Raw genomic sequence first — 24937 nt, forward strand, 5'->3', positions numbered from 1 at the left:
AATGCTTGTATTTAACATGTTTTCTTGTATCAAGTGTAGGGTGCTAATACATTTGTCTGCGACCATAAGCTGCCAAATTCCGTGTTAATATGTCCTCACTTTGACCAATACACAGCCTCTGTCCAGTTGTGTTGCAAAAAAAATGCTTTTAGCACATCAGTGCTACAAGAGAGCCTAGCGGCGCAAGGATTTACTGGGCCCTGGTGCAAAACTAATGTTATATTAGATGAATGTGAACAAAACAGTAATCAACTAAGTAACAGTATATCCAAACATTTTGATCAATTAATTATGTAACACAATTTATCAATGTGATTAATAACTCAATTTAGTTAATATTGAAACGTGTATAAAATGACTCAATACTTTTAAATGATAATAGCTTCAAAATCCATCAGTACCATTCAGTTGGTAGCAGCATATGTAAATGTCCCTTACAGGATTGGATATGACAGGTTCTGCTGGATGCAGTTTTGCTGTAAAAGTAAAGAAATTGAATACACAGCTCCCTCTTTGTTTTGCTATCTCACCTGCACATCAAATATTGAAAACAGTGAATTAGTGACGGAAATATAGGACTTTTACAATCCACGTGGCCTAACAGAGAATTAACTAAATTAGCGGTAGTGAATTATGGTCTAGTGCTGGTGTACTAGAAATTGTATTGGTTACAGTAGTGTTTAATACATGTTCTATTCCAGCGGTTCCCAACCTTTTCCTTCATGCGGACCACTACATCGTCATCAAAAGCTTTTGCGGACCACTACGAAAGCAAGCCATTTTAAACATTTTTAACATAGCCTATGGCTGATGGGAGTCAAACTTATATATCAAGGGGTATTAAAAATGTAGCTATTTCTAATCATTTATTATACTTACTCACAAACATATTGCACTTGTCACAGTACATTTACCTGCAGTAGGCCTACCAGTGGGAAAAAGATAACACTTACCTAATGAGAAGGCTGATGTTTCGCATATGTCAAACGCTCGATGTCAGGTTCCAGCGATGACAGTCTCAATCGGAGATCGGGTTCAATGTGAAGTTTATTCCGGTATTTCGTCTTCAATGCGACAAATGCTAAAAATCCAGTTTCGCAAAGGTAGGTTGTGGGAAAAGGCATCAGAAACGTTACTGCCTTGTTGGACAGTGCTGGGTATTCCAAAGCTACTTTAAGCCAAAAGTTTGTGAGGTATTGCCGAGAAAAATCCTGCTTTAAAGCACTGTCAGTGGACAGTTCCACAAGGCTGTCTTGCTCTGTTGAGGTCAGGCTTGCGATGATGTCATCATCAAGGCTCGCAAAGGGATTTCGTATCCAGTTGGATTTTGTGTCAGGCACAGGGAAATACTTGCGTAGGTTTGTTTTCAAACTTTGGAGGTGCTCTCTGATGATATGTTTCACACTGTTTGGAAGCTGCATCTCTGCTGTTAGCAAAAAATCTGACAGATTCGCAAACGAGTCATAATTAGACTGCTCAAGTCGCTTGTCTCTATTATCATCTCTATTTTGTCTCGCCTGTCATTGTCATTGATTTTCCCTAAAGGCGCAGATTGAGACCATTCAAGTGATCGAAAATATCTGCCATATATGCCAATTTGGCAAGCCACTGAAAATCACCAAAACGCTGTGAAAGTTCAAACTTTGAGTCAAGTAAAAAAATTCTCACTTCATCATGCAACTCAAAGACGAGTAAGTGCCTTTCCTCGGGACAGCCAGCGGACCTCAGTGTGCAGAAGTAGTTGATGGTGATCACTGCCCATCTCATCACAGAGAGCTGCAAATATTTGTGAATTCAGTGGACGGGCCTTGATGTAGTTAACTGTTTTAACCGCTTCCTCCAAAACGGTCTTGAGATCAGCAGGCATTTTCTTTGCAGCTAACGCCTCCCTATGGATGCTGCAGTGAATGGATGTTGCTCGCGGAGCCACCGCTCTTACACACGTAACAACCCCACTGTGTTGGCCTAACATCGCACAGGCCCCATCTGTGCTAAGTCCTACACATTTTGACCAATCAGTCCCATTTTCAATAATGAAACTGTTCAACATATCAAAAATAGCCTCTGCAGTTGAGCGTGTGGGCAACGATTTACAAAAGAGAAAGTCCTCACATATCTCTCCATTGTGTTCATACCTTACATAGGTGAGCAGGTTTGAAAGGTTTGCAATGTCCGTTGATTCATCCAGTTGAAGTGGGCCATCTCATCGATTCTGCGTTGAACTGTGTTATCCGACAATGAAATCATGCTAATTTGCTAGCAGGCGCCGTCTCCCAGCATAACACCCACCATCTCCTTAGCCGCTGGCAGTATCAACTCCTCCCCGATTGTGTACGGCTTCCCTGTCTTTGCTATGAGCCTAAAATCACTGCCTTTAGATGTGCATTCCATCATTTTCTTGCTACTTTCTTTGAGCTTGTTTTCAAAAAATTCAATTGGCTTGGACACATATTCCCCATGTTTAGTCTCAAGATGACGGCGAAGATTAGTGGGCTTTAAGCTTTCATTCGACAGAACATCATAGCACACGACACATACTGGTAACGCTTCATTCTCAGTTCCAGTGGAAGTAAATCCCAGTTTTAAGTATTCACTGCTGTATTTTCTCCGCACTCTTCGCTTACTTTTCTTGTGCTGAGTTTCATTTGCTGATGTCTCACTGCTGTTTTGACCATTTGTCTCTTTTCTCTTGAGCGTGTCAGATAAAAGCCACCAATCCATTTTTAGATTCCTACGTTCTAACTGTCGAATGTGCAAAGAGCGTCGGTTCACATTGACGTCACGCAAAAGCACCACTATTTAAATTCAGAGAATATTATATTAGGGGTCTATCTTAATCGTGATTTCGCGGAAATCGTGAAATTGAGGGCTCACCGCGAAATTCACCGCTTCGGGGCCAATGCATACAAACAAGTACGGAGAGGGAAAAAAAAAAAAAAACTTGTTTAAATGAACTACTGCACAACGCAAGCGACGCAAACTACGTATCTTCCTTCTGTAGATAGCCCATTTTTATTCCTTCGCCGTCCTGTGTGCATTGCACTTAAGCAAAAAAACAAACAAACAAACAAAAAACGTCCACAAATAACATTTACACAAATAAATTCTCCAAATTCTTGTTTACTATTCAAATGACAAAGTTTTAATCAGCCTATCAGTGTTTACCGTCGTTACTGCTTTCATGTGATCTGTACTGAGCAGTACAGGGGGTGGGACAAAGTTGGTGCTCCATTGTTTTGATTTAGGTTGCTAAAATCTAGTTTTCAGCATTGGAGGTTGTCACAAAGACGGCCGGAGTGGGTGGCGTCAGACCAGAAACAGGAACACAAACGACAGAGAGATGGGTTGGTGAGGCTGAACGCGTGATCGCGTTCAGCATTTAATAAACAGAACAGAAAATAAAAGGTTTGAACAGACAAAAACAGGTCACGGCACTTGTAGCCAAAATAAACAGACGAACAAAAACGGACTACACAGTAAACAGACAGTGCACAGACAGACAAACGAAACACGGTGAGTGAGACAGTTATTCACTTTTATATTTACGTTCTTTCTTATTTAATTTCTCCTTCTCCACCCTCGTTCTCCACTCACCGAACACCTAACCCTGAGTGCAAGAAATGTGCGTCTATATATACTATTGTGCTGGGATTCAATTACTAATTAATTATTCACTTGAATCCCAGCACGTGAATTAATTCTGTGCAACCCCGTGCTCACATATTACATTTAACCAGCACGTGAAGTGATTTGTGCTCTCCTCGTGCCTAAATACAAATATACACTTTCTAAATACACGTGAAACACAGACCCGTTTATATCCCGTGTACCAATCTCTATACACCAACATTAACACACGCACGCAACATACAAACACAGAACACACAAATGCACACAGGGGCGGGGCACATTGCCACAGAGGTAAAATATTAGAAATGGACGACAAAAAAAGCAAAGTATATATTGGCTGATAATCGTTTCAAGATATTTCCCAAAGAAACTGTACATGCACACTGAGGTAATTGTTTTGCATATCTTAATATGTCTTTGGAGAAAATACGATCGATCGCTATTTAGCTTCAGAATCACACATTAAACAAAAGGCTACTACAGAGGCTGCTGAACAGAACGTAAAATAAACAGCTTTCAGAAACCAAACTGGAAAGTCAGCCCAGACAAAAAGTATTCCTGTCTGCAAGTCAAATCAGTACTAAACGATCCAGCACAGCCACCTCGCTTCAACCTGCTGCTTACAGTTGGAATTTTAGACCTGAATAGCCACGTTCTCTATGTTTTGACTCAGTACTAATAAAATAAATTATTGGATGGGACAAATAATATGACAATGAACGTGCTGCATACATTGCCAGATGCCAGATGCACTTGTGTAACCGAGTTTTTGGGCTGTTTCTAATCGATTTCCACATCTGTATAACTTGGCAAAGCTTTGCCTTAACTTCCAACCAATTCAGTGGATGCAGAACGTGCAGTCTCGATGTATGGGCAAGTCAACTGCTGGGGGATGCTGCATGCTTGCCTTTAACAAATGACAGCACTCTGTTTTAGTAAGGAAGCAAGTACCACTATTTTTAGGCTTTATAGTGTTTTGAAATACTGTCCATTTAGGTTTATTTAATGTTTAAACAGGTCCGCAAAATGTACTCGAAATCCTAATTTTATTCCGCAACATGCCCGTGCTTCAGCTTCAGCTCACGGACGGATGGCCTGACATTCTCCTGTAGAATTCTCTGATGCAGAGCAGAATTCATGGTTCCTTCAATGATGGCAAGACGTCCAGGTCCTGATGCAGCATAGCATCCCCAAACCATGACACTACCACCACCATGCTTGACCGTTGGTATGAGGTTCTTACTGTGGAATGCAGTGTTTGGTTTTCGCCAGACATAACGGGGCCCATGTCGGCCAAAAAGTTCCACTTTTGACTCATCTGTCCATAGAACATTGTTCTAGAACTCTTGAGGATCATCCAGGTGGTTTTTGGCAAACTTGAGACGAGCATTCATGTTCTTCTTAGTGCGCAATGGTTTCCGCCTTGCTACTCTGCCATAAATCCAATTTTTGCCCAGTGTCTTTCTGATGGTGGAGTCATGAACACTGACCTTAGCCGAGGCGAGAGAGGCCTGCAGATCCCTGGATGTTGTTCTAGGGTTCTTTGTGACTTCCTGGACGATTTTACGCCTTGCTCTTGGGGAGATTTTGGCAGGACGGCTACTTCTGGGAAGATTCACAACTGTCCCAAACTTTCTCCATTTGGACAATATGGCTCTGACTGTGGTTCGGTGGAGCCCCAGAGCCTTAGAAATGGCTTTGTAACCCCTCCCAGACTGATAGGCATCAACAACTTTTTTCCGGCGGTCTTCAGGAATTTCTTTTGTTCGTGGCATGATGTGCCGGTGCTGACAACTTCACTCTGATGGTAAGGGCTAAAGATTTATATTGGGCAGGGCTGGCCCAAATCAGGCCTGGTTGTTAACCAAAGTACTCAAACAGCTGACCCTAATTATCCCTTTAATTGGGCTAACTAGGGGGGGGGGGGGCAATAACTTTTTCACACCTGAAGATTGCATGTTTGATTACCTTGCACACCAAACAAATGAAAGAAGCACCAAACTTTGTTGTCATTTTTTCTCTCTGACTCCCTCTATATACTACTACAACCCACAAAAAAATCTGACCAAATACAATGTGAAAAATGTGCAAAAATGCAGAAAATCAGACAGGGGGCAAATACTTTTTCACGGCACTGTGTGTGTATTATTATTATTATTATTATTATTATTATTATTATTATTATTTGTTTATTTACCAGACGCCTTTATCCAAGGCGACTTACAGGGAGGGTGTGTGAACTATGCATCAGCTGCAGAGTCACTTACAATTACGTCTCACCTGAAAGACGGAGCACAAGGAGGTTAAGTGACTTGCTCAGGGTCACACAATGAGTCAGTGGCCGAGGTGGGATTTGAACCAGGGACCTCCTGGTTACAAGCCCTTTTCTTTAACCATTGGACCCCACACTCCTGGCCCTTGTAGTTTCTTTGGTGGCTGCCATTTTTGTAGGCCCTATTAACTACAACTCCTGTCTTGGGAGATGCAGTCTTTACCTGCTCAGTCCGACACTTTCCAGTGCCCCGGTCCTGTATACCGTAATATGCTAGGACCCACTTATTTGCCATTCATGACCAGCCCACATCTATGGTCACAACATTTATACAAAAATTGAATTGTATATTTTAATACTGTACAGCAACAATCTTTTGTGTCATATACTTTTGATAAGTGTGGTGGAAATCAGTTGTATGACGGAAATGTGATAATGTGATATTAACCAGAGTGTGATAACTGAAGTGATTATCAGGAGCATGTGCAGCAGTGTGGTGTAATGGTTAGGGCTCTGGACTCTTGACCGGAGGGTTGTGGGTTCAATCCCAGGTGGGGGACGCTGCTGCTGTACCCTTGAGCAAGGTACTTGCCATCTGTATAAATAGGTAATTGTATGTGAAAATAATGTGTAAAAAATTATGTAATTGTATGTAAAAATAATGTGATATCTTGTAATAATTGTAAGTCACCCTGTATAAGGGTGTCTACAAAGAAAATAATAATAATAATAATAATAATAATAATAATAATAATAATGTCCCCATTGACTCCCATTATATTATTCTGTCTGGGACATTTCAATGTGATGATTAGAAGAGGGTGATATCAGAAGTGATAGTGCTGTACACAAAGGGGGATTTAAATAAAATAGCACAGTACTGTCTCCACTTCCTCCTTGTATTGAAATAACTATTGAGCAACACTTGACTGCTAGGAATTTGTATGATGCAGTAAATTTGTATGACGCACTGACTCATTGTGTGACCCTGAGCAAGTCACTTAACCTTGTGCTCCGTCTTTCGGGTGAGACGTAGTTGTAAGTGACTCTGCAGCTGATGCATAGTTCACACACCCTAGTCTCTGTAAGTCGCCTTGGATAAAGGCGTCTGCTAAATAAATAAATAATAATAAATGTGTTTGTTTTAATGTGTGACATCCGAACATTTGTATGTGTGTTAATAAAGGATGTGTGGGGGTAGAGGAGCCAAGCGTAGCAGTTTCACCTTCGCAGGAACCTTGTGCTGGCTTTGTTTACTTCCACTGAAGCAAAGTACATTCCTATTAATATTTTATTATGTAAACTTTTATTGCATTTCAGGTTGACCACTGGTTTGTGAAAAAACAAACAAACAAAAAAAAAAACCCTTTAGTAGCAAATAACATATTGGATTAAACTGGTTCAGTAAAGCAAGAAAAGGCTGTAGTAGTTAGTGCTGGGACAAACATTTGAATTTTGGAACAATACAAATTCAAATGTATTCAGTAAAACAGAATTTATAAATGACTGAAAATGATGCAAAGGAAACCAGTGGATAAATGATATGTTTAATAACACACAATCTTCTGTACGGAATTGTGTAAAAGGTAATTTGATGGGGTACTGGGTTTATTTTACTCCTGAGAAATGTTTTTCACTATAATGTGGTTCAGTTATACTAAAGGCTGTTCTCCAACTGATTTAAAAATGTAGTATTCATTACAACACACGCTCGCTATAATGCCCTCCATTATAACAAACTTTCGGCTGTAGCAAACCGGGCCCCTGGACCCCAAATTAATAAAACCAAAAAAGATAATATAAACAAACACTGTCGGTCTGTATGCACAGGATGCCACCTCCACAGTGAAGTCAACTCTTTTGTCTTAATAAGACACGTGTGCTGTGTAACTGCCTCCAAAAAAAAAAGACGAAAAAAAAACTTAGAACTAAAGGGGCAGTTATGTAAAAAAAAAAAAAAAAATGTAAAAGATATAACATTTTAAATAAATACATGAATGACAGCTAATTAGTCCAAGTTCTTACCTTCTAATGAGCCGTTGACGATCTCTCTAGACTTGTACAACCGGACAAATGATGTTTGAAGTTGACGAGTGTTTTAAAACATTAGTGCTTTTTTTTTTTTTTTTTTTTTTTTTTTTTTTAAAACAGCTGTTTTTTCCCAGATTTAGCAAAATACGTAAATGTTAACAAACACATTCTTAAAACATCGGAGTATAAGGCAGCTCTGCAGCATATAATGCCAAATGAAACACATCAATGGGCGTGGGCTTGCATGTTAGCTTCAGATTTAGCTGGCAAAATATATACATGTTTTTAGATTTAATTGCTGACAAATTGTATGCTAAAAAAGGGAGGCGACATTAAAAGTTTGCGCATCACTGATCTAGGTCTCAGTTTTGAAAGAAACACATGCTATAGTAAACATGTATTTTTATTTTAAAACATAATATATGGCACTGCACTTTGTTTGCAAGCCATGGTTTCAGTGATTTCCATTACACGAGAGTAGATGTTAAAACTTCATGCTGATTTGAACTCTGCTCTCGCCAAGATAAGCACCAACTAAGACGTAGCTTTACAATAAACTAATGTGATCCATCTGTGTCTTTGTCCATTTCCGTTTCCTTCCATATGATGATGGCGATATCCTTCTGTCTGGTGTTGATGGCTGAAGTGTAATGCTGGCTCCAGGGATCAGCTTATTTGCCTCCCTGGCACATCAGCACACACAATGGCTGCAATGCTGGCTCCGGGGATCAACCACAGTGCGGTCTCCCCAGCGCATCAGCATGACAACTGTCTGGATTGAGCTAAGTAGGGTACATCTCTGGGGTCTTCAAGTGGGCACCTTCCATCCTCGGTGTTTCGTCGACTAGCCCACGACACCTCAAGAGGGCTCGACGGTGATTCTGGCGTCCCAGCATCACCCCCCTCCGTCCCCCACTCAACTCAGCCCAGCTTACTTACCCGTACATCAGCGTTTCTTTCTTTCTATTGTGCTTGAGATCCCCAGCCAGAATCTTTCCGTCTCAACCACAGCCAGTTGCTGCTCCTCTCTGTTGCTTCAGATAAGTTCTTCACTGTGCGATGCAACTCTTGGCCACTGAATCCGACGTCTCTAAGAAACCGGGTTGTAGAGTGTGCCACAAATCCTCGACAACCCACCTCCACTGGGTAAACCCGGACTCTCCATCCTCGCTGTTCCACTTCAGTGGCTAGTTGAGCATACCCCAGTTTCTTCCTCTCATACGCCTCATCTACAGCATCCTCCCATGGCACTGTTAACTCTACCAGGTGGACAAGGCGTACTGATCCAGACCACAAGACAATATCTGGTCGAAGGTTAGTGGTGGCTCAGGTGGAAAAATAAGCTGTTGACCAACATCTGCCAGCATTTTCCAGTCTCTAGCAGCTTCCAGTTGTCCTGGGCGAGGATTGGTTTTAACACCTTTTCTTGGTGGTTGCTCTCCTGGGCGGAGGAATGTTGTCTTTTGTGTGTAATGTTTTGATGGAACAGGTGACAACTTACTGGTCATGTTACACTTGTCTTCCAATGCTAAGGCCAAACATCGCAGCACCTGGTCATGGCGCCAAGTAAACAGTCCTTGGCTAAGAGCCACTTTACATCCTGTCAAAATGTGCCTTAATGTTGCAGATGATGGGAGAACATCATATGTTGACCTGATAAGGAAACTGATCCTCCTCTGTTCCATTGACCATATGTCTTGCCAGCCAATCTTGCATTGTTCCACGCTCTCCCATCTTATCCGTTCTCCCTGCTTGACCTGGGAAACGGCCTTTACGCACCTCATCCTCTCCTGCTTTTGCACTTCGTTGACTACCAGCTTCCTCCCTTGAGCTGGGGCTGCCTTGTGGCATGTAGGAGGAGCTGAACTGAGACCAAGACCCTCTCTTCCATGCTGAACTTGGAAGAGGGGGTCTTGGTATTGGAGGGGGTTAGTGTCACACTTGCTTGGTCAATTCACCTCTTCAATGGTTTCTTACCTGTCATTAACCAGCCAGCTACTTCTCCTATTAGTTAACAAGCTTTCAGCCAGTAACATGACCCAGAAGACAGTGATGAAGTGAAATTACCCAGGCAGTGCTAGTGTAACAAAAAAACATAGAAACTAGACTTCCTATAACCTAAAGAAGTACTACGTACCATGTTTTTAAACAGTAAATGCACATTGTGGAATTTGTATGAAATTGCCTTAATATGCAACTCATCCTTAATGTTTCCTTGTTCTGCAGGTGTACCCTACCCCTACCCATCTTCACAGTATGTCCAGCCTCGCTACACCAGGACGGCACCCAGCGAGCCGGGCATGCAGTTCCCAGATCACTACCCCTACATACAGGACAGACAGTACCCAGGCCCGCCCATGCAGTACCCCCCCATGGCACAGCCAGTGTACCCTGCCCACTGTGACGTGCGCCGCACCTACGGACCCCCACAGTCCTTCCAGCGTGAGGAGATGGTGAGAATGAACCCAGGGCCTGTGGAGGTCCTGCCACCAGCTAGCGGGTCACCATACCTCTCAGAGAGCAGAGAGCGCTACCCCCCTGAGGGCTACCCACCAGAGGGCTACCCTGCCAGCCCACACCCCAGCCAGATGCGATCCTATCACAGGGTGAGTCTTTTGCTATTGCCACTTCCCACCAAAATGGGCTTAAAATGGTTCATATTTTATCCATTGGATATACAATACCAATTTGATTTGATAGAACTGTTATGCCAAAGAGGTAAGATTTATTTTTTATGGAAAGGGACTGAAAAAGAGTTGTCATAACGATCATTATTTCAACGTCAATACTGTTCAATTGACTACCTTGTAGGACATACCTAATTAGGTTTTTCTGTACAAAATATTAATCTAAAAGTAAACCTTCCTGTTTTAACCCTTTGCGGTCCATTATTAATCGCGCGTCAGGCACGCCAGGAATAATTAATTTTCACACGCGCAGTTAATTTTATACGCGCCGTTTAAAAGTATTTTTTTTCACAGTCAAACGGGTTTAAATGGCCCTGCATATCAACAAAGCACACACTAGGCATCTCCAGCCCCTCCCCAGCCTTTTGTTTGCTATAGCGTTCAGCTGTGTAAGAAATAAATAATAATAATAATAATAGTCGTACATACCGATCGATCATCTCCAGATCACTCGTTTTATCACCAAACTCCTCAATAATGCGATCCAAGTCATTATTTTATTACTATAACATCTGAAAAAAGCTCTGCAAATGTCCATGATAGTCTCAGTGCGCTGACGCACTTAGCCAGCTTGTTTATTATGGACGCCCATTATCTGATACCTGATACCATGTATGACTATTCATGAAATACGCCTTTTTTTTTTTTTTTTTCCCCGACTTGTCTCGGCTCCTGTCGCTACCACTCGGCAATTGAATGGTTTTCTCGGCTTTTTCCGGAGAAAAAACGACTAAACACCCGTTTATTGCGTTGCTATAATGATGTCGGACCCAGTCCGACAAAGGACCTGTGAGGAATAATTGCAATGTCGGACCCAGTCCGACAATGGACCGCAAAGGGTTAAATTGATGGTTTCCATAGGTAAACTTTCAGTTACTCTAATCCTCTAATACTGTATAACCTGAATAGAAATATCAAAGCTGCACATAGTGCCATTAACGCAGTTGCGCCTGCCCCCGAGGGCATAAAAGGACTGCTGACACTGACATCGTCCTCATTTTTCCTTTCACCACCTGAGAGAGAGATCTACGACAGGTAAGTGTTGAATAAAAAACGTATCTGCTTTTTTGTTTCTGTATTACACTTTTAATGCAACCTAAATTACATGTTATAATAATTACTTCGCGTATTGTGCACTAAGCTGTGGTTTTTCATTAATCCTTTGCAGTCCATTTATTAAGTGCGCGTCAGGTCCAATTTATTTTCACACGTGCAGTTAATTTTAGATGCGCTGTTTAAAATGTATTTTTTTCCACAGTCAAACGGGTTTAAATGGCCCTGCATATCAACAAAGCACTCACTAGGCTTCTCCAGCCCCGCCACACCCTTTCGTTCGCTATCGCTTTCATCTATGTAAGAAATAAATAATAATAAAAATAATAGTCGTACATACCGATCAGTCATCTCCGGATCACTCGTTTTATCACCAAACTCCTCAATATTGCGATCAAAGTCATTATTTTATTACTATAACATCTGAAAAAAGCTCTGCAAATGTCCATGATAGTCTCTGTGCGCTGACGCACTCAGCCAACTTGTTTACTATGACCGCCCCGTTATCTGATACCAGGGCCATATGTATGGCTATTCATGAGATACGCCCAGTCCGACAATGGACCGCAAAGGGTTAAGTCCTTAGTTTTCAAACTATTGGTCAGCCAAGAGCATTATAGATGGGGGCATCCTGTATCGCTTCCGTGGTGGCTGTAGGTCCCAGACCTGCTCCTGTTCCCGTCGGTACTTTTGCATAATGAACGAGGTTACCTTTGCCAATTCACTTGCAGTCGCTGAGTTCAGCTCTGCTTTGGGTCTGACTGCTTGCAGTCCTTCCCATATGTCTCATTGCCGCTGTAGTCAGTACTTGCCTGCAACATACCATACAGCGGCATTTCTGCTTGTGTGGTCTGAGACAGTGGGGTTTTTCTTACAAGTATTGTAGACTGCACCAGCCCTGTTACAGTAAGTACTGTATATAGGAGCTGCAGCTCCCGCCCTGTTACACAGCGGTGTTGCTGCTTCAGCAGACACGTCCAGCTTCTGCTGGGGCGTGGTCTAGAATGGCAGAGGGGGCATAGGGGATGTGTAACTCCCATTGTGCACAAATGTACCTACCCTGTGCTACAGGCACCAAACCGGCACCAAACAGCATTGCTTGTTAAGGCAGCAACTGTACATTCTTAATGTATTGCTTGTCAGCACTGATCCCCATCACCCTCTCATAGAAAATTCCGTTTGGTTCCGGCCCGCTACCGACCAGTGTTCCCATCCCAGTCTGGTACAAAGCAACTGAGGTAGCAACTGTACATTCTTAATGTACATTGCTTGCTATTGCATATGCCTGGGTTTTTATCCCTGAGCCAGAAGCTTCAGGGATCAGCACAACCAGCTGCGCATGCGGCCAGACCGCCTCCCGGCGCAGAGGCAGGAGCCTTCGGCCAAGCCACAAGGTTTTCTGGCCCAGGTCCAGGTCAGCCATCTGGAGTATCGACATCAGTGCACCACAGACATCTGGGTGTTTACTACTGTTCAGACTGGCTACTCACTGCAGTTCAAGCATGGGCCCCTCCCTTTCAGGGCGTGACTGCAGCATCAGTCATGGTCCCACAGGACACCGCCGTGGTGGCTCAGGAGGTAGCAGCTCTGCTGCAAAAATGGGCTATTCATATGGTACAATTGGGGGCGTGATGGTGGCCTCAGACCAATCCTTGGCCTCAGGCAGGTCAACCTGTTCTGAGCCAAAGGAGGTTCAAAATATGACAATGCAACAGCTAAATTCAGGCCAGGCAATTGGTTCATCAAGGTGGACCTCAAAGATGCCTATTTCCATATCCCCATACAAACCGGCACATTTGAGTACCTGAGATTCACTTTTAGGGAACAGCGTACTAGTTCAAGTTTTGTTGTTTCGGTCACCAGTGTTATTTCAGTTGTAACTTTTTTTAAGTTTCTATTTCAATTCTATTTTTTTCTTTCCCTCAATTTCAGTTTCAGTTTTGATATGGATGTTCTTAACCATTTCTATCAGTTTTCATTTTAATGGTCATTTCTATTTCAATTTTCGTTTTGTGATAATTTCTATTTCAGTTTCAGTTTTCACTCTAAACCAATGGTGGGTCCTGTACAGGTATTAAGTGAAGTGCTCCAAAATATTCTCCCTAGTGCTGTTAGAAAGCAACAGTTTCTGATTCATCTTCAGAAACACTCTTTCTTTCAGAGATGTATCCATCCGATTCCTTCGTCCATATGATAGCTGTCCACACACAGAGAAAATCCTCTTTACAAATGCTTGGGATGCAGGGGCTACAAGAAGATCTTCAGCAACTGGTGCAAGCCTTGGATACACAATCTCCCTATTTTGCCAAAATTTCAAAGAAGTCTCAGTCTCACAGCATACTTTGCCTTGCTTCAGTTCGGAGATATATGTGGAAAGTTCAGTATGTGCACTTCCTGCATTGCCAGTGGTATTGCCAGATGTTGGAGTGAGTTCAGCCCCAGCCTTGGACGCCAAAAACTTGAACCTCTTTAACACAGTTCCTTCAGCAGTAGCACTGGTAGCGCTTTGGAGGTTGACACTGGACTTTTGTTGTTGTGACACTGAAGGACTGCTGTAGTGTGCAGCATGCTGAAGGACACAAGACCTGGCTGCTTTCATGAGGCTTTCCACCTCTGTTGTGAAAAGTGCAAAGGCAACAATTGGGTCCATCAGGCAAGCTGCTGCAGGTGTGGCATCAAAATCTGCTGCTTGAGGGTTCAGTAAACAAGCAAAGCGTTCACGAAGTGACTTCAGCATAATCTGATCAAGTGGTTTTGAGATGACTGATGACTAAGCATGCTTCTAGATTCAATAGGCAGGGCACAACTTCAGACAGAGACTGGCTGTCAGTCTGGAGCTGATCTGTATGTACTGCAAATGGTTCAAACAACTTCACAAGTTGCTCCAGTTTGGACCAATCACTGGTGAGCAAGGTGTCGATGCCAAGCTCATCAAGAACTTGGTTCAAAACAATCTTGGTCTCCAGAAGGCTCTTCATCATGTTCAGAGTACTATTCCAACGTGTCACACAGTCTTTAATTAGTGTTTTGCCACACTTAGAAATCATTTTTCCAGTGGCCACTGAAGATTTACGTACAGTATTCACCAGGCTTCTAGCTCTGCTAATTACATTTCCAGTACTGGGATGTTTGAAGGCATCCTTCAGAGTGAGCTGCAGGGTATGTGCCAGACATGGCATCCTTGTGTACTTAGACAGATCAGCATCTTGAAATAAGTCTTCTTCAGCTGTTTCCACAACAGAATCCATACCAGGTGAATTGAAAACTGCTAAATTTAGGAGGCTGTGTGGTCCAGTGGTTAAAGAAAGGGGCTTGTAACTAGGAGGTCCCCGGTTCAAATCCCACCTCAGCCACTGACTCATTGTGTGACCCTGAGCAAGTCACTTAACCTCCTTGTGCTCCGTCTTTCAGGTGAGACGTAATTGTAAGTGACTCTGCAGCTGATGCATAGTTCACACACCCTAGTCTCTGTAAGTCGCCTTGGATAAAGGCGTCTGCTAAATAAACAAATAACTAACTAAACAAATAAATTGAAATTCTACTTGGGAAGTAATTACAAAGTATTAAAAAAATACTATACAGTACATGTTGTTTTTTGTCATAGTGATTTTAATATATATATAACTCTAGAAATTATCAGCAATTTAACCTGCCCACTCAGATTGTTAGAAACAAATATATAGATTGTGAAAGGGAACAAAACAATTTTCACCGTGCAAAAAAACACGTTTAACACAGACCGTTATTATTTATTTTTTTCAAAAACTGATGTAATTGTATAATTTAAAAAATCTATCTATATAAAACTAAACATAATCACAATCAGTGAGGTTTAAATTACAATCAAAGATAGTTTTAAATGTCACACTTGGGGAGGTAGTGGAGTTAAAAACAAAAACGCATATATAACAGGATTTGTAGCTAGCTAATAGGATTAGTATGAACCACAGCAAAAATCACAGTAATGTATATGTTTAATCTGTCAAAGTTATTAATGATGGGCACATCGATGTAAAACAAATTTCAGTTAAAAACACACTTGATTACAAATATTACTTATCGGAGCCTTGATCCGTGCTGCTTGCATCGCTGTCATCAGGCTCGTCTTCAGAGTTTTCAGCACATTCCACTGCTTTTTCAGTAGCCTCACAAACCTTGCCACTTTGCGTCACTATCGTAATGGCTTTCACAATGTTGGCGCCATTATCTGTGACCAGTAGTATCTTTTCCTCTGTAATGTCCCAGGTAGTGAGTGTGTGTTCAATACATTTAGCAATCACCTCCTGTATGTGAATGAGAAATTTGATGTAGGTTGATAAAAACATGTTGAGCTTCTTTTGCAGATGGATTGTAGAAGCAGGCAGAAATTCCCATGTAGGATGCTGTCAGACCTTTCTTGCTCCATCCATCAATACATAGGGTTATTTTGCGAGTTGTTTGCAGCATCTGTTTTACAAGTGTCGTTGCACTGTCCATTCTTTGCGCAAGCTGACTGGTAACTCTGCCAGAACCTGGGACCTTGAACTTCGGGTCAGTACCCTCAGAACTTTTTAAAGGCTGGTTGTTCACATAATCTAGTTGGCAGGCCAGTCTCGACAAACAAACTGACCAACGCATCTTCCCGTTTTGAGTATTCAACTGACCCAATTCCCCACACCTCTGCTCTTTTAAAGCACGATGTGAGTGTCTGTTGTGATCCAGATGAAACGGAGGTACTCTGAACAGATTTTCTTTTTCCGATTTGAGCTTGCTTAATGTTTGTGTCCTTTTTTGCCACGTCTTCGAACAAAAAATAATCCAATAAGAAACAGGCTTTACTCTTAAAATGAAAATAGAGAACATTATATTACAGCTAGCTTGCAACTGAAACGGGAAAAAAAATCTGTATTATTATTATTATTATTATTATTATTATTATTATTATTATTATTATTATTTATTATTATTATTATTATTATTATTATTATTATTATTTCTATTGCGTTTTAGTTTCAAACTTTTCTATTTAAGTTTTATTTTCGTTTTTGATCTCATTTTCTTTTCGGTTTTTATTACCGTTAACGGAATCATTTATTTTCCGTTTTTGTCCGTTTCAGTTTTAGTTTTCGTTAATGATAATAACTTTGTTGGTCACTCTGTAGCTCACCATGCCTTTGAGGCGCAGGGAAGCTTTGCTGGCCCCTTTGAGACTCAAAGGTATCAGAGTACTCTATTATTGGATGACTTTTTCATTTTGCCAAGTCTGCAGCTCAGACATACGTTCACACATAACTGTTTATCGGCCATCGTCTACGGTTAGGGCTTAAGGTGAATTTTCAAAGAGCCAGCTCACACCTTCACAACCTCCTATCTAGGAGTGTGCTTGGACTCTGGGTCCATGCTGTCCACTCTTGTCGGACGGCAGAGTGTAGAGAATAGCCGCCTGTTAGAGCTATTCAGCTCAGCAACGTTCCAGCAGTTTTGGGCTTGAAGGTAGCGGCTTTTCAGACCCTACCTCGCATGCGCCCTGTGCAAGCCTGGTTCAATAGCAGGGTTTTTCAGCCCGCATTGAACCGTGGATGCCCGTTGACGGTGTTCTTCACTATCTAAGGGCACTCTCTTCATGCAAACAGCCTGCCCATCTGCACCTCGCCGTAGCGTTGGGCAGTGTCACAAAAAAAAGGGAGGCCATCACCACGAACGCATCCAGCCTAGGCTGGGGCACTGTGTAAAATGGCACTCCTGATGTGTCTGGAGAAGATCACACAGGACCGGGTAGGCGTGAGGGACATTGTGGACATTGTGGCTCCTGAACGGCAACATTTGAACCGTCCGGTGCTTTCCAACAGGGTTATTGACACCCTGCAGAATGCCAAAGCAGCGTCCACACGTTCCCTGTATGGGTACAAGTGGGGCGTTTTCAGACGTGGTGCTTGCCTAAGGGCTTTGACCCCACAACCTGTTCCATAGCAATTATAGTAAAACATTTTTTTGCAGGACCTGTTAAGGGGAATCCCCCTCTACATTAAAGGTCTATTTAGCAGCTATTCAGCTTGCCATATCAAAATTGATTCAGCCTCCCCTGGAGCTCAGTTTTCTGGCAGGGCAAATTTTGAAACAAGCTCGGCAGCCTCGGCCACCTATGAAGGATGTTGTCCACCATTGGAGGCTTAACGTGGTGCTTGAAGCACTTATGAAGCCTCCCTTTGAGCCCTTGCATTCAGCTGAGCTGAAATTTTTCTCTTTGAAAAGAGGCTTCCTTGCTTGCAATCACATCCGCTAAGTGGGTGGATGAGATGCAGGCATTTTCGATTGAAAGCCTGCTTAATTTTTGCAGAAACCAGGACAAAGGTTACGCTTCGTACCAATCCTGCTTTTTTGACGAACACTATCTCTGTATTCCATGTCAACCAGTCTGTGAATTTGGAGGCTTCTTCCACCTCCTTCCAGCCTGACAGGGATCTGCAGCTCCATATGCTCGGCCCAGTCCAGGCCTTGGTGTGTTATGTTGATAGGATAAAAAGTCAGACCCAGTCTGCACGATGTGTTGTCAGTTCTGGAACAAAGTTCAGTGATCAAGCCCTGTCTAGGCAAAGGCTGTCCAAATGGATCACAGACAAAGTCAAGACTGCATATGAGCTGGCCAACTTGCCCTCTCAAGAAAAGCTCACTGCTCCTTCTTACAGGGTATGACAATTTTGTGGGTTTTATTCCAGGGTGCATCTGTCAATGACATTTGCAATGCAGTGGTGTGGGCTACTACCCATATCTTACTAGGTCCTATCGACTGAATGTCGTGGATCCACAAAACAGAGTGTTAAGGGCGGCCTCGAGCATGAGCCTTACAGTATAAACACAGAGGTGAGTTCTCCCTCAATTTTTAGCCCTAGCTACTTGATTACTGGTGTTCCGAATGGTAACGCACAAGGCAGCCTTTGCTTCATCTGGTTGTTCTGCGATATTGCCTTGTGACGGCGTTGGTACACTCGGTAATTCGATAATGGTTACATTTCGTACTTGATAGGGAACATTGCGTTATAACTATAACCATGGTTCCCTGAAATAGAAATGTAACCATTAACCTTCAAGGTCGCTGCGTTCATTACTGCAGGAAGTCTTGAAGGAAAAATGATGATGATGTCAGTGTCAGCAGTCCTTTTCTGCCCTCAGGTCAGGCACGACTACATTACTGGCACTGGGCAGCTTTGATATTTCTATTCAGGTTAGACGGTTTTAGAGAATTAATACCCATTCAGTAATGGTTACATTTCTATTTCAGGGAACCATGGTTAGGATAATAATCCAACATAACCATTTATTGACAAAAAAATTCACAGAAGTCTCTAAAATAAATTGAATGATGAGGGAACTCATTGAAAGGAAAATTCATGAAAATAATAACAAAAACATCATACTCTAACGACGAGGTGTATTGCTCTATTGCTGTAACTGGTGCAAAATCAAAGGATGCATTCAGCTCCATGTCTTCATCATCATTTTTACAAAAGAAAACTTCTTTCAGAGTTATTGTTTTCAAAATCCCCCGCAGTTTTCAAACTCTCCTTTACTTCCAATGTCTGAACCAATCTTATGTTGATGTATTTTGTTTGCAATAATAGCAAGCAGGTTATAGCAATATAAAATAAAAGTACTGCAAATAGACTTTACCAAAATAAAAGTAAATACTATATGTATACACATTGAGATCACTGATGGTTTGCTGCTGATGCAAGGGATGTTTGCGTGAAATGCGATTGGATAAAAATGTCACCAGACATATCCCCATCCCCCACCAACTGCAAAACAAACATTCCACAGCACCAACACAGCCCGTACAGCACGTCTTCTGACAGACCCGGCTGAAAGAAACCCCATAGAACAGACACAAACCTTGACCTGCGTACATCCTGGAGCTGAAGTGGGTAATAAAACTAATAACTAACAGAGGAGACAAGTGGTAGGATAATATCTTACAATATCGGGTTTAGTGTAATGGGTGTAGTTTTGATTTAATTGAGACACATAATAGAATGTAATCCGTCCAAGGCCTTTCTATACTGTTTACTTTGCTGTGCATGCTGATATCTCACACCTTTGACTGACGGACAGTTGAGTTTTCTGTGCGTGTCCTCAGAAGATTAACTTTAAAGTCATTGTAGCTAACAAAATAATTCAATAAACCGTATCTGCTGCACATCCATTAGTTACATAGGTCTCACACATTGTATAGCAAATTTAGCATTTTAATTTTAAAACATGGTATCTGCTTTTACTTCAGGTAAATGGAGTTCTCAGCTGTTATACCCTATTCTCAGGATATGTTACACTTGAACTTCCTGGGTTATTATTGATTTCCATTACACGAGAGTAGATGTTAAAACTTCATGCTGATTTGAACTCGGCTCTCGCCAAGATAAGCACCAACTAAGACGTAGCTTTACAGTAAACTAATGTGATCCATATGCGTCTCCATCCATTTACGTTTCCTTCCATATGATGATGGAGATATCCTTCTGTCTGGTGTTAATGGCTGAAGTGTAATGCTGGCTCCAGGGATCAGCTTATTTTGCCTCCCTGGCGCATCAGCACACACAACGGCTGCGATGCTGGCTCCGGGGATCAACCAAAGTGCGGCCTCCCCAGCGCATCAGCATGACAACCGTCTGGATTGAGCTAAGTAGGGTACATCTCTGGGGTTTTCAAGTGGGCACCTTCCATCCTCAGTGTTTCGTCGACTAGCCCACGACACCTCAAGAGGGCTCGACGGTGATTCTGGCGTCCCAGCATCACCCCCCTCCGTCCCCCACTCAACTCAGCCCAGCTTACTTACCTGTCCCCAGCCAGAATCTTTCCGTCTCAACCACAGCCAGTTGCTGCTCCTCTCTGCTGCTTCAGATAAGTTCTTCACTGTGCGACGCAACTCTTGGCCACTGAATCCGACGTCTCTGAGAAACCGGGTTGTAGAGTGTGCCACAAATCTTCGACAACCCACTTCCACTGGGTAAACCCGAACTCTCCATCCTCGCTGTTCCGCTTCAGTGGCTAGTTGAGCATACCGCAGTTTCTTCCTCTCATACGCCTCATCTACAGCATCCTCCCATGGCACTGTTAACTCTACCAGGTGAACAAGGCGTGCTGATCCAGACCACAAGACAATATCTGGTCGAAGGTTAGTGGTGGCAATCTCAGGTGGAAAAATAAGCCGTTGACCAACATCTGCCAGCATATTCCAGTCTCTAGCAGCTTCCAGTTGTCCTGGGCGAGGATTGGTTTTAACACCTTTTCTTGGTGGTTGCTCAAAGCAAATAGAGAAAACAGCTAGTTGATAAATGAGAGTTTCACAAACTGATTATTCAGATCAAGCTCTCCACAAGTGAGGGTCATTGGTGTTGATTGGGCTAATTTACTATTCCTAATGAGACAAGTGAAGAAATAGCTGCTTGGATTTGTGTGGATTGCTGCTCTACACAGTTAGAAAAGCAGTAGTTAACACACAGCCAAGCAGTTGTTTCTTTATTTTGAATGGTACCTCAGCCCAATCAACAACAGTGACCCTAACCTGATTGTCAGCACCTGATTTCTGCGGAAAGCTCAATCTGAATAATCTGTTTGTGCAGCTTTTGTAAATAACAGGAAATAAGCCATTGAAGAGATTTCTTTAACCTAGTGTACTACCTAACAGGTGTTTCTTTCAAAACTGCACAATTTGAGATCTAAATAACAATTGGAAGTGCACCAGTATGATTTATGGGATTATTTTGTTAGCTACAATCTTTCACTCAAGGTTTTTTTTTTTTTATTCTCTTCCTTGTCTTGTGTTATTTGGTTGTACCCATAAACGGGTACAAATTCCACCCTACAGTGTGATAATAGGAGCTATTGTGGTCCATTTTAACCCTTTGCGGTCCATTTATTAATCGCGCGTCAGGCACGCCAGGTCTAATTAATTTTCACACGCGCAGTTAATTTTATACGCGCTGTTTAAAAGTATTTTTTTTCACAGTCAAACGGGTTTAAATGGCCCTGCATATCAACAAAGCACACACTAGGCATCTCCAGCCCCGCCCCACCCTTTTGTTTGCTATAGCGTTCAGCTATGTAAGAAATAAATAATAATAATAATAATAATAATAGTCGTACATACCGATCGATCATCTCCAGATCACTCGTTTTATCACCAAACTCCTCAATAATGCGATCCAAGTCATTATTTTATTACTATAACATCTGAAAAAAGCTCTGCAAATGTCCATGATAGTCTCAGTGCGCTGACGCACTTAGCCAGCTTGTTTACTATGAACGCCCATTATCTGATACCTGATACCATGTATGACTGTTCATGAAATACGCCTTTTTTTTTTTTTTTTTTTTTTTTCCGACTTGTCTCGGCTCCTGTCGCTACCACTCGGCAATTGAATGGTTTTCTCGGCTTTTTCCGGAGAAAAAACGACTAAACACCCGTTTATTGCGTTGCTATAATGATGTCGGACCCAGTCCGACAAAGGACCTGTGAGGAATAATTGCAATGTCGGACCCAGTCCGACAATGGACCGCAAAGGGTTAAAGGTCATTTCTCCCTCTACACATAAGCAGAGAGTTCAGGTAATAAATTAAGCCTGGCTGTCCTACTCATTCAAGTGTATTGTGCTTTTAGGAAAGCTACAGCAGGATGACTGCCCCACACCCCAGCCTGGACTACCTGCACCGCCGCCGCAAGGAGATCATGGCTCAGCTGGAGGAGAGGAAGGTGATTTCCCCCCCTCCCTTTGCCCCGTCCCCAACACTGCCCCGTCCATTCCCAACGGATTTCCCTCAAGAGGTACTGGAATCATTGTTGTGATTTTTTTTTTCTGGGATACAGGTTGTGGTAGTGAGAACTAACTATAATGAAGTTGTAAATTAAGTAGAGCTTAGGACGGGTAGTAGACCCTTCTTTACGCAAAGTCGTATCAAATAGGTACATAGCCATGTTTATGCTGAATCATTGGAATCCTTTTAGGTCAATTAGCTGCAAGGAACAAAGTTGATGGGCTGAATGGCTTCCTTTCATTTGTAGATTATCTTAACAGTGCAATTTGGTTCTGTCTAGCTCTTTAAAAATATTTGTTGAAATAATAAATTCAGTTTGAGTGCTGGTTTTGTGGTGAATACAGTATATTCTGATACCTATTCCAAGTTTTTTTTATTCAGTTTTTTCATATTCATTACTGATTGGAAACTTGTTTTTCAGTATTTGGAGGACAACCCAAAAGCTGTTGGGAAGTACAAAGAAAACGAATACTCGCCTTGGTCATGTGACACCATAGGCTCCTACATTGGCACCAAGGATGTCAAGCCCAAAGACATCATGGCGTCGGAAGCCATGGAGCTGATGGTGAGTGAGGTCTTCGAAAAGCACTTCGGGGAAATGTGACAAAGCCTCCTAATGCTTTCCTGTCTCTTTTCATCCTCTGGGCTCAAGCAAGTGTCCAAGCGCAGACGAGATTCACAGCCGAATGCTAGAAATGTGAAGGCCAAACAAAGTAACCTAAAGGAATTGTAAATATTTTTGTGGACATGTGTTTTTTTTTTTTTGTTGTTGCTTGTTTTTATATATATAAAATAAATTAAAACAAGGTGTAGATATTCTATAACATTCTGCTGCTTAGCTGTTTTGTATTAATGAATACAGGACTGTAAATATGTGTACAATGTGTATATCAAACTTGTAATTATGTGCTTTAGGTATTACAAATGTATGTATTTAATGCCGCACAAAACAATAAACAAACTGGTAAAATGCATAACATTCAAAGGGTGCACATTTTTCCGCTGTACAAGACCTGACGTTCTTTTTAAGTTTACCAAATCAAAAGGCCTTCACGCTTTAAAGTTGTGCAAACTCTGTGCTTTTTCAGGGAAGAGGGATGTTCTCAAAACAAGGTTATCTGTTTGCTTTTACTGCTGTTTTCTCACTTTTGCGCCTAACAGTAAATTATTGACAAAAATAATTTACAAAACTCAATTCTAGAGGCCTTTTAGTGCTTCCCTAAATCATCCCTTCTCTGTTCTACTGCTACAGAGCTTGCACACTTAATAATTGAGAGTGGAATTCACAGTAAAGGGTGTTATCATATAGTTAAGTGCTGAAACAGGTCACTGCAAAAAAGTGTTAGTTTGAGTTTTGTGGTATAATAATCTAAAAAGCTGTTCCACAATTTGTTGTATTATTGCAGTTCTTTACAGTATAAGCATATGTAGAAAACCCCTATTCTCAAACTCTGGTTGGAAATTGGAAATTAACCAACTTGGAAATTAACCAACATTTGTGGTTCATAAAAGAAACCTGTCCAACACAGAATGTTTGTTAGAATTAAAATTGAAATGTTTGTGGATGACTTTTATTCAGTTACCCAGCTATGCTTCAAAACTCCCAGTAGTTAACCTTGGTGGAGAGGTTTATAGGAAAGTGCTAAATTTCCACGGGGCAAATTCGTGTTAATTTTAAGGAATTTCTTCTTTTTTTTTTTTTTACAAAGGCCTTACAAGCTTGTTGAGTTCAATTACATTTAGTTCACTCCATATTGTCCTTTAATTAGTTAACATTAATTAGTCATATGCTGACAGACAGGGTTATCACATTCTTGCATTGTCCACTAAAGTCTTAATTTACATTCATTTGTGACTCTCAGGATTATAGTGTTGTGTTTTTGGTTTGTTTGTTTGTTTTTTTTGGTTTGTTTTTTTAAGCAAAAATATAAAGCCCTGTGAGACTAATTTAGCATTTATTTTCTTTATTCACACCAATATTCTGTCACCTACCGAAAACTGAAGCACGTTCTATATGCATTAGTGTGTATTAAACAGCCTCCTCTGACCATTGTATGACGAAGCAGTCTACCCAGAGTACTTTGTATATTCAAAAGTATTCTCCAAGAAAAAAAGCAGATCACCTTTTAAACATAAAACATATTAAGTGCATCATTGATTACCTAAATAGTATACGAACAGTGTTTGATTAACAAAGTGTTACACAATAACAGGGACAGGATTGATATGTAGAAATAGTTATTTGGTTCTTAAACTAAACAGGCTGCAGCTCTCAGTTGCTATTAAATACATTTTCTTTTTAAACCAGTCTTCTGTTTCAGCCTTGACTGGTAATTAAGACCAGTCTTCCTTGGTTTAGATTTAACCCTTTGCAGTCCATTTATTAAGTGCGTGTCAGACGCGTCAGGTCCAATTTATTTTCACACTCGCAGTTAATTTTAGACGCACTGTTTAAAAGTATTTTTTTCCACAGTCA

General features: G+C 41.6%; 1 protein-coding gene across 5 annotated transcripts in view; it reads left to right on the forward strand.

Annotated features, from left to right (window-relative positions):
- Positions 1 to 24937, forward strand: part of LOC117417086 (roquin-1-like) — a 130111-nt gene that overhangs the window by 89239 nt on the left and 15935 nt on the right. For all 5 annotated transcript variants that reach the window (XM_059034680.1, XM_059034681.1, XM_034028826.3 and 2 more), the window contains 3 exons: positions 10160 to 10539; positions 22307 to 22471; positions 22883 to 23026. In XM_059034680.1, the coding sequence (XP_058890663.1) occupies positions 10160 to 10539; positions 22307 to 22471; positions 22883 to 23026 (689 nt within the window). The remainder of the gene's footprint in view (positions 1 to 10159; positions 10540 to 22306; positions 22472 to 22882; positions 23027 to 24937) is intronic.

This window comes from Acipenser ruthenus, chromosome 12 (assembly GCF_902713425.1).
Source record: "Acipenser ruthenus chromosome 12, fAciRut3.2 maternal haplotype, whole genome shotgun sequence".
Taxonomy (NCBI): Eukaryota; Metazoa; Chordata; class Actinopteri; order Acipenseriformes; family Acipenseridae; genus Acipenser; species Acipenser ruthenus.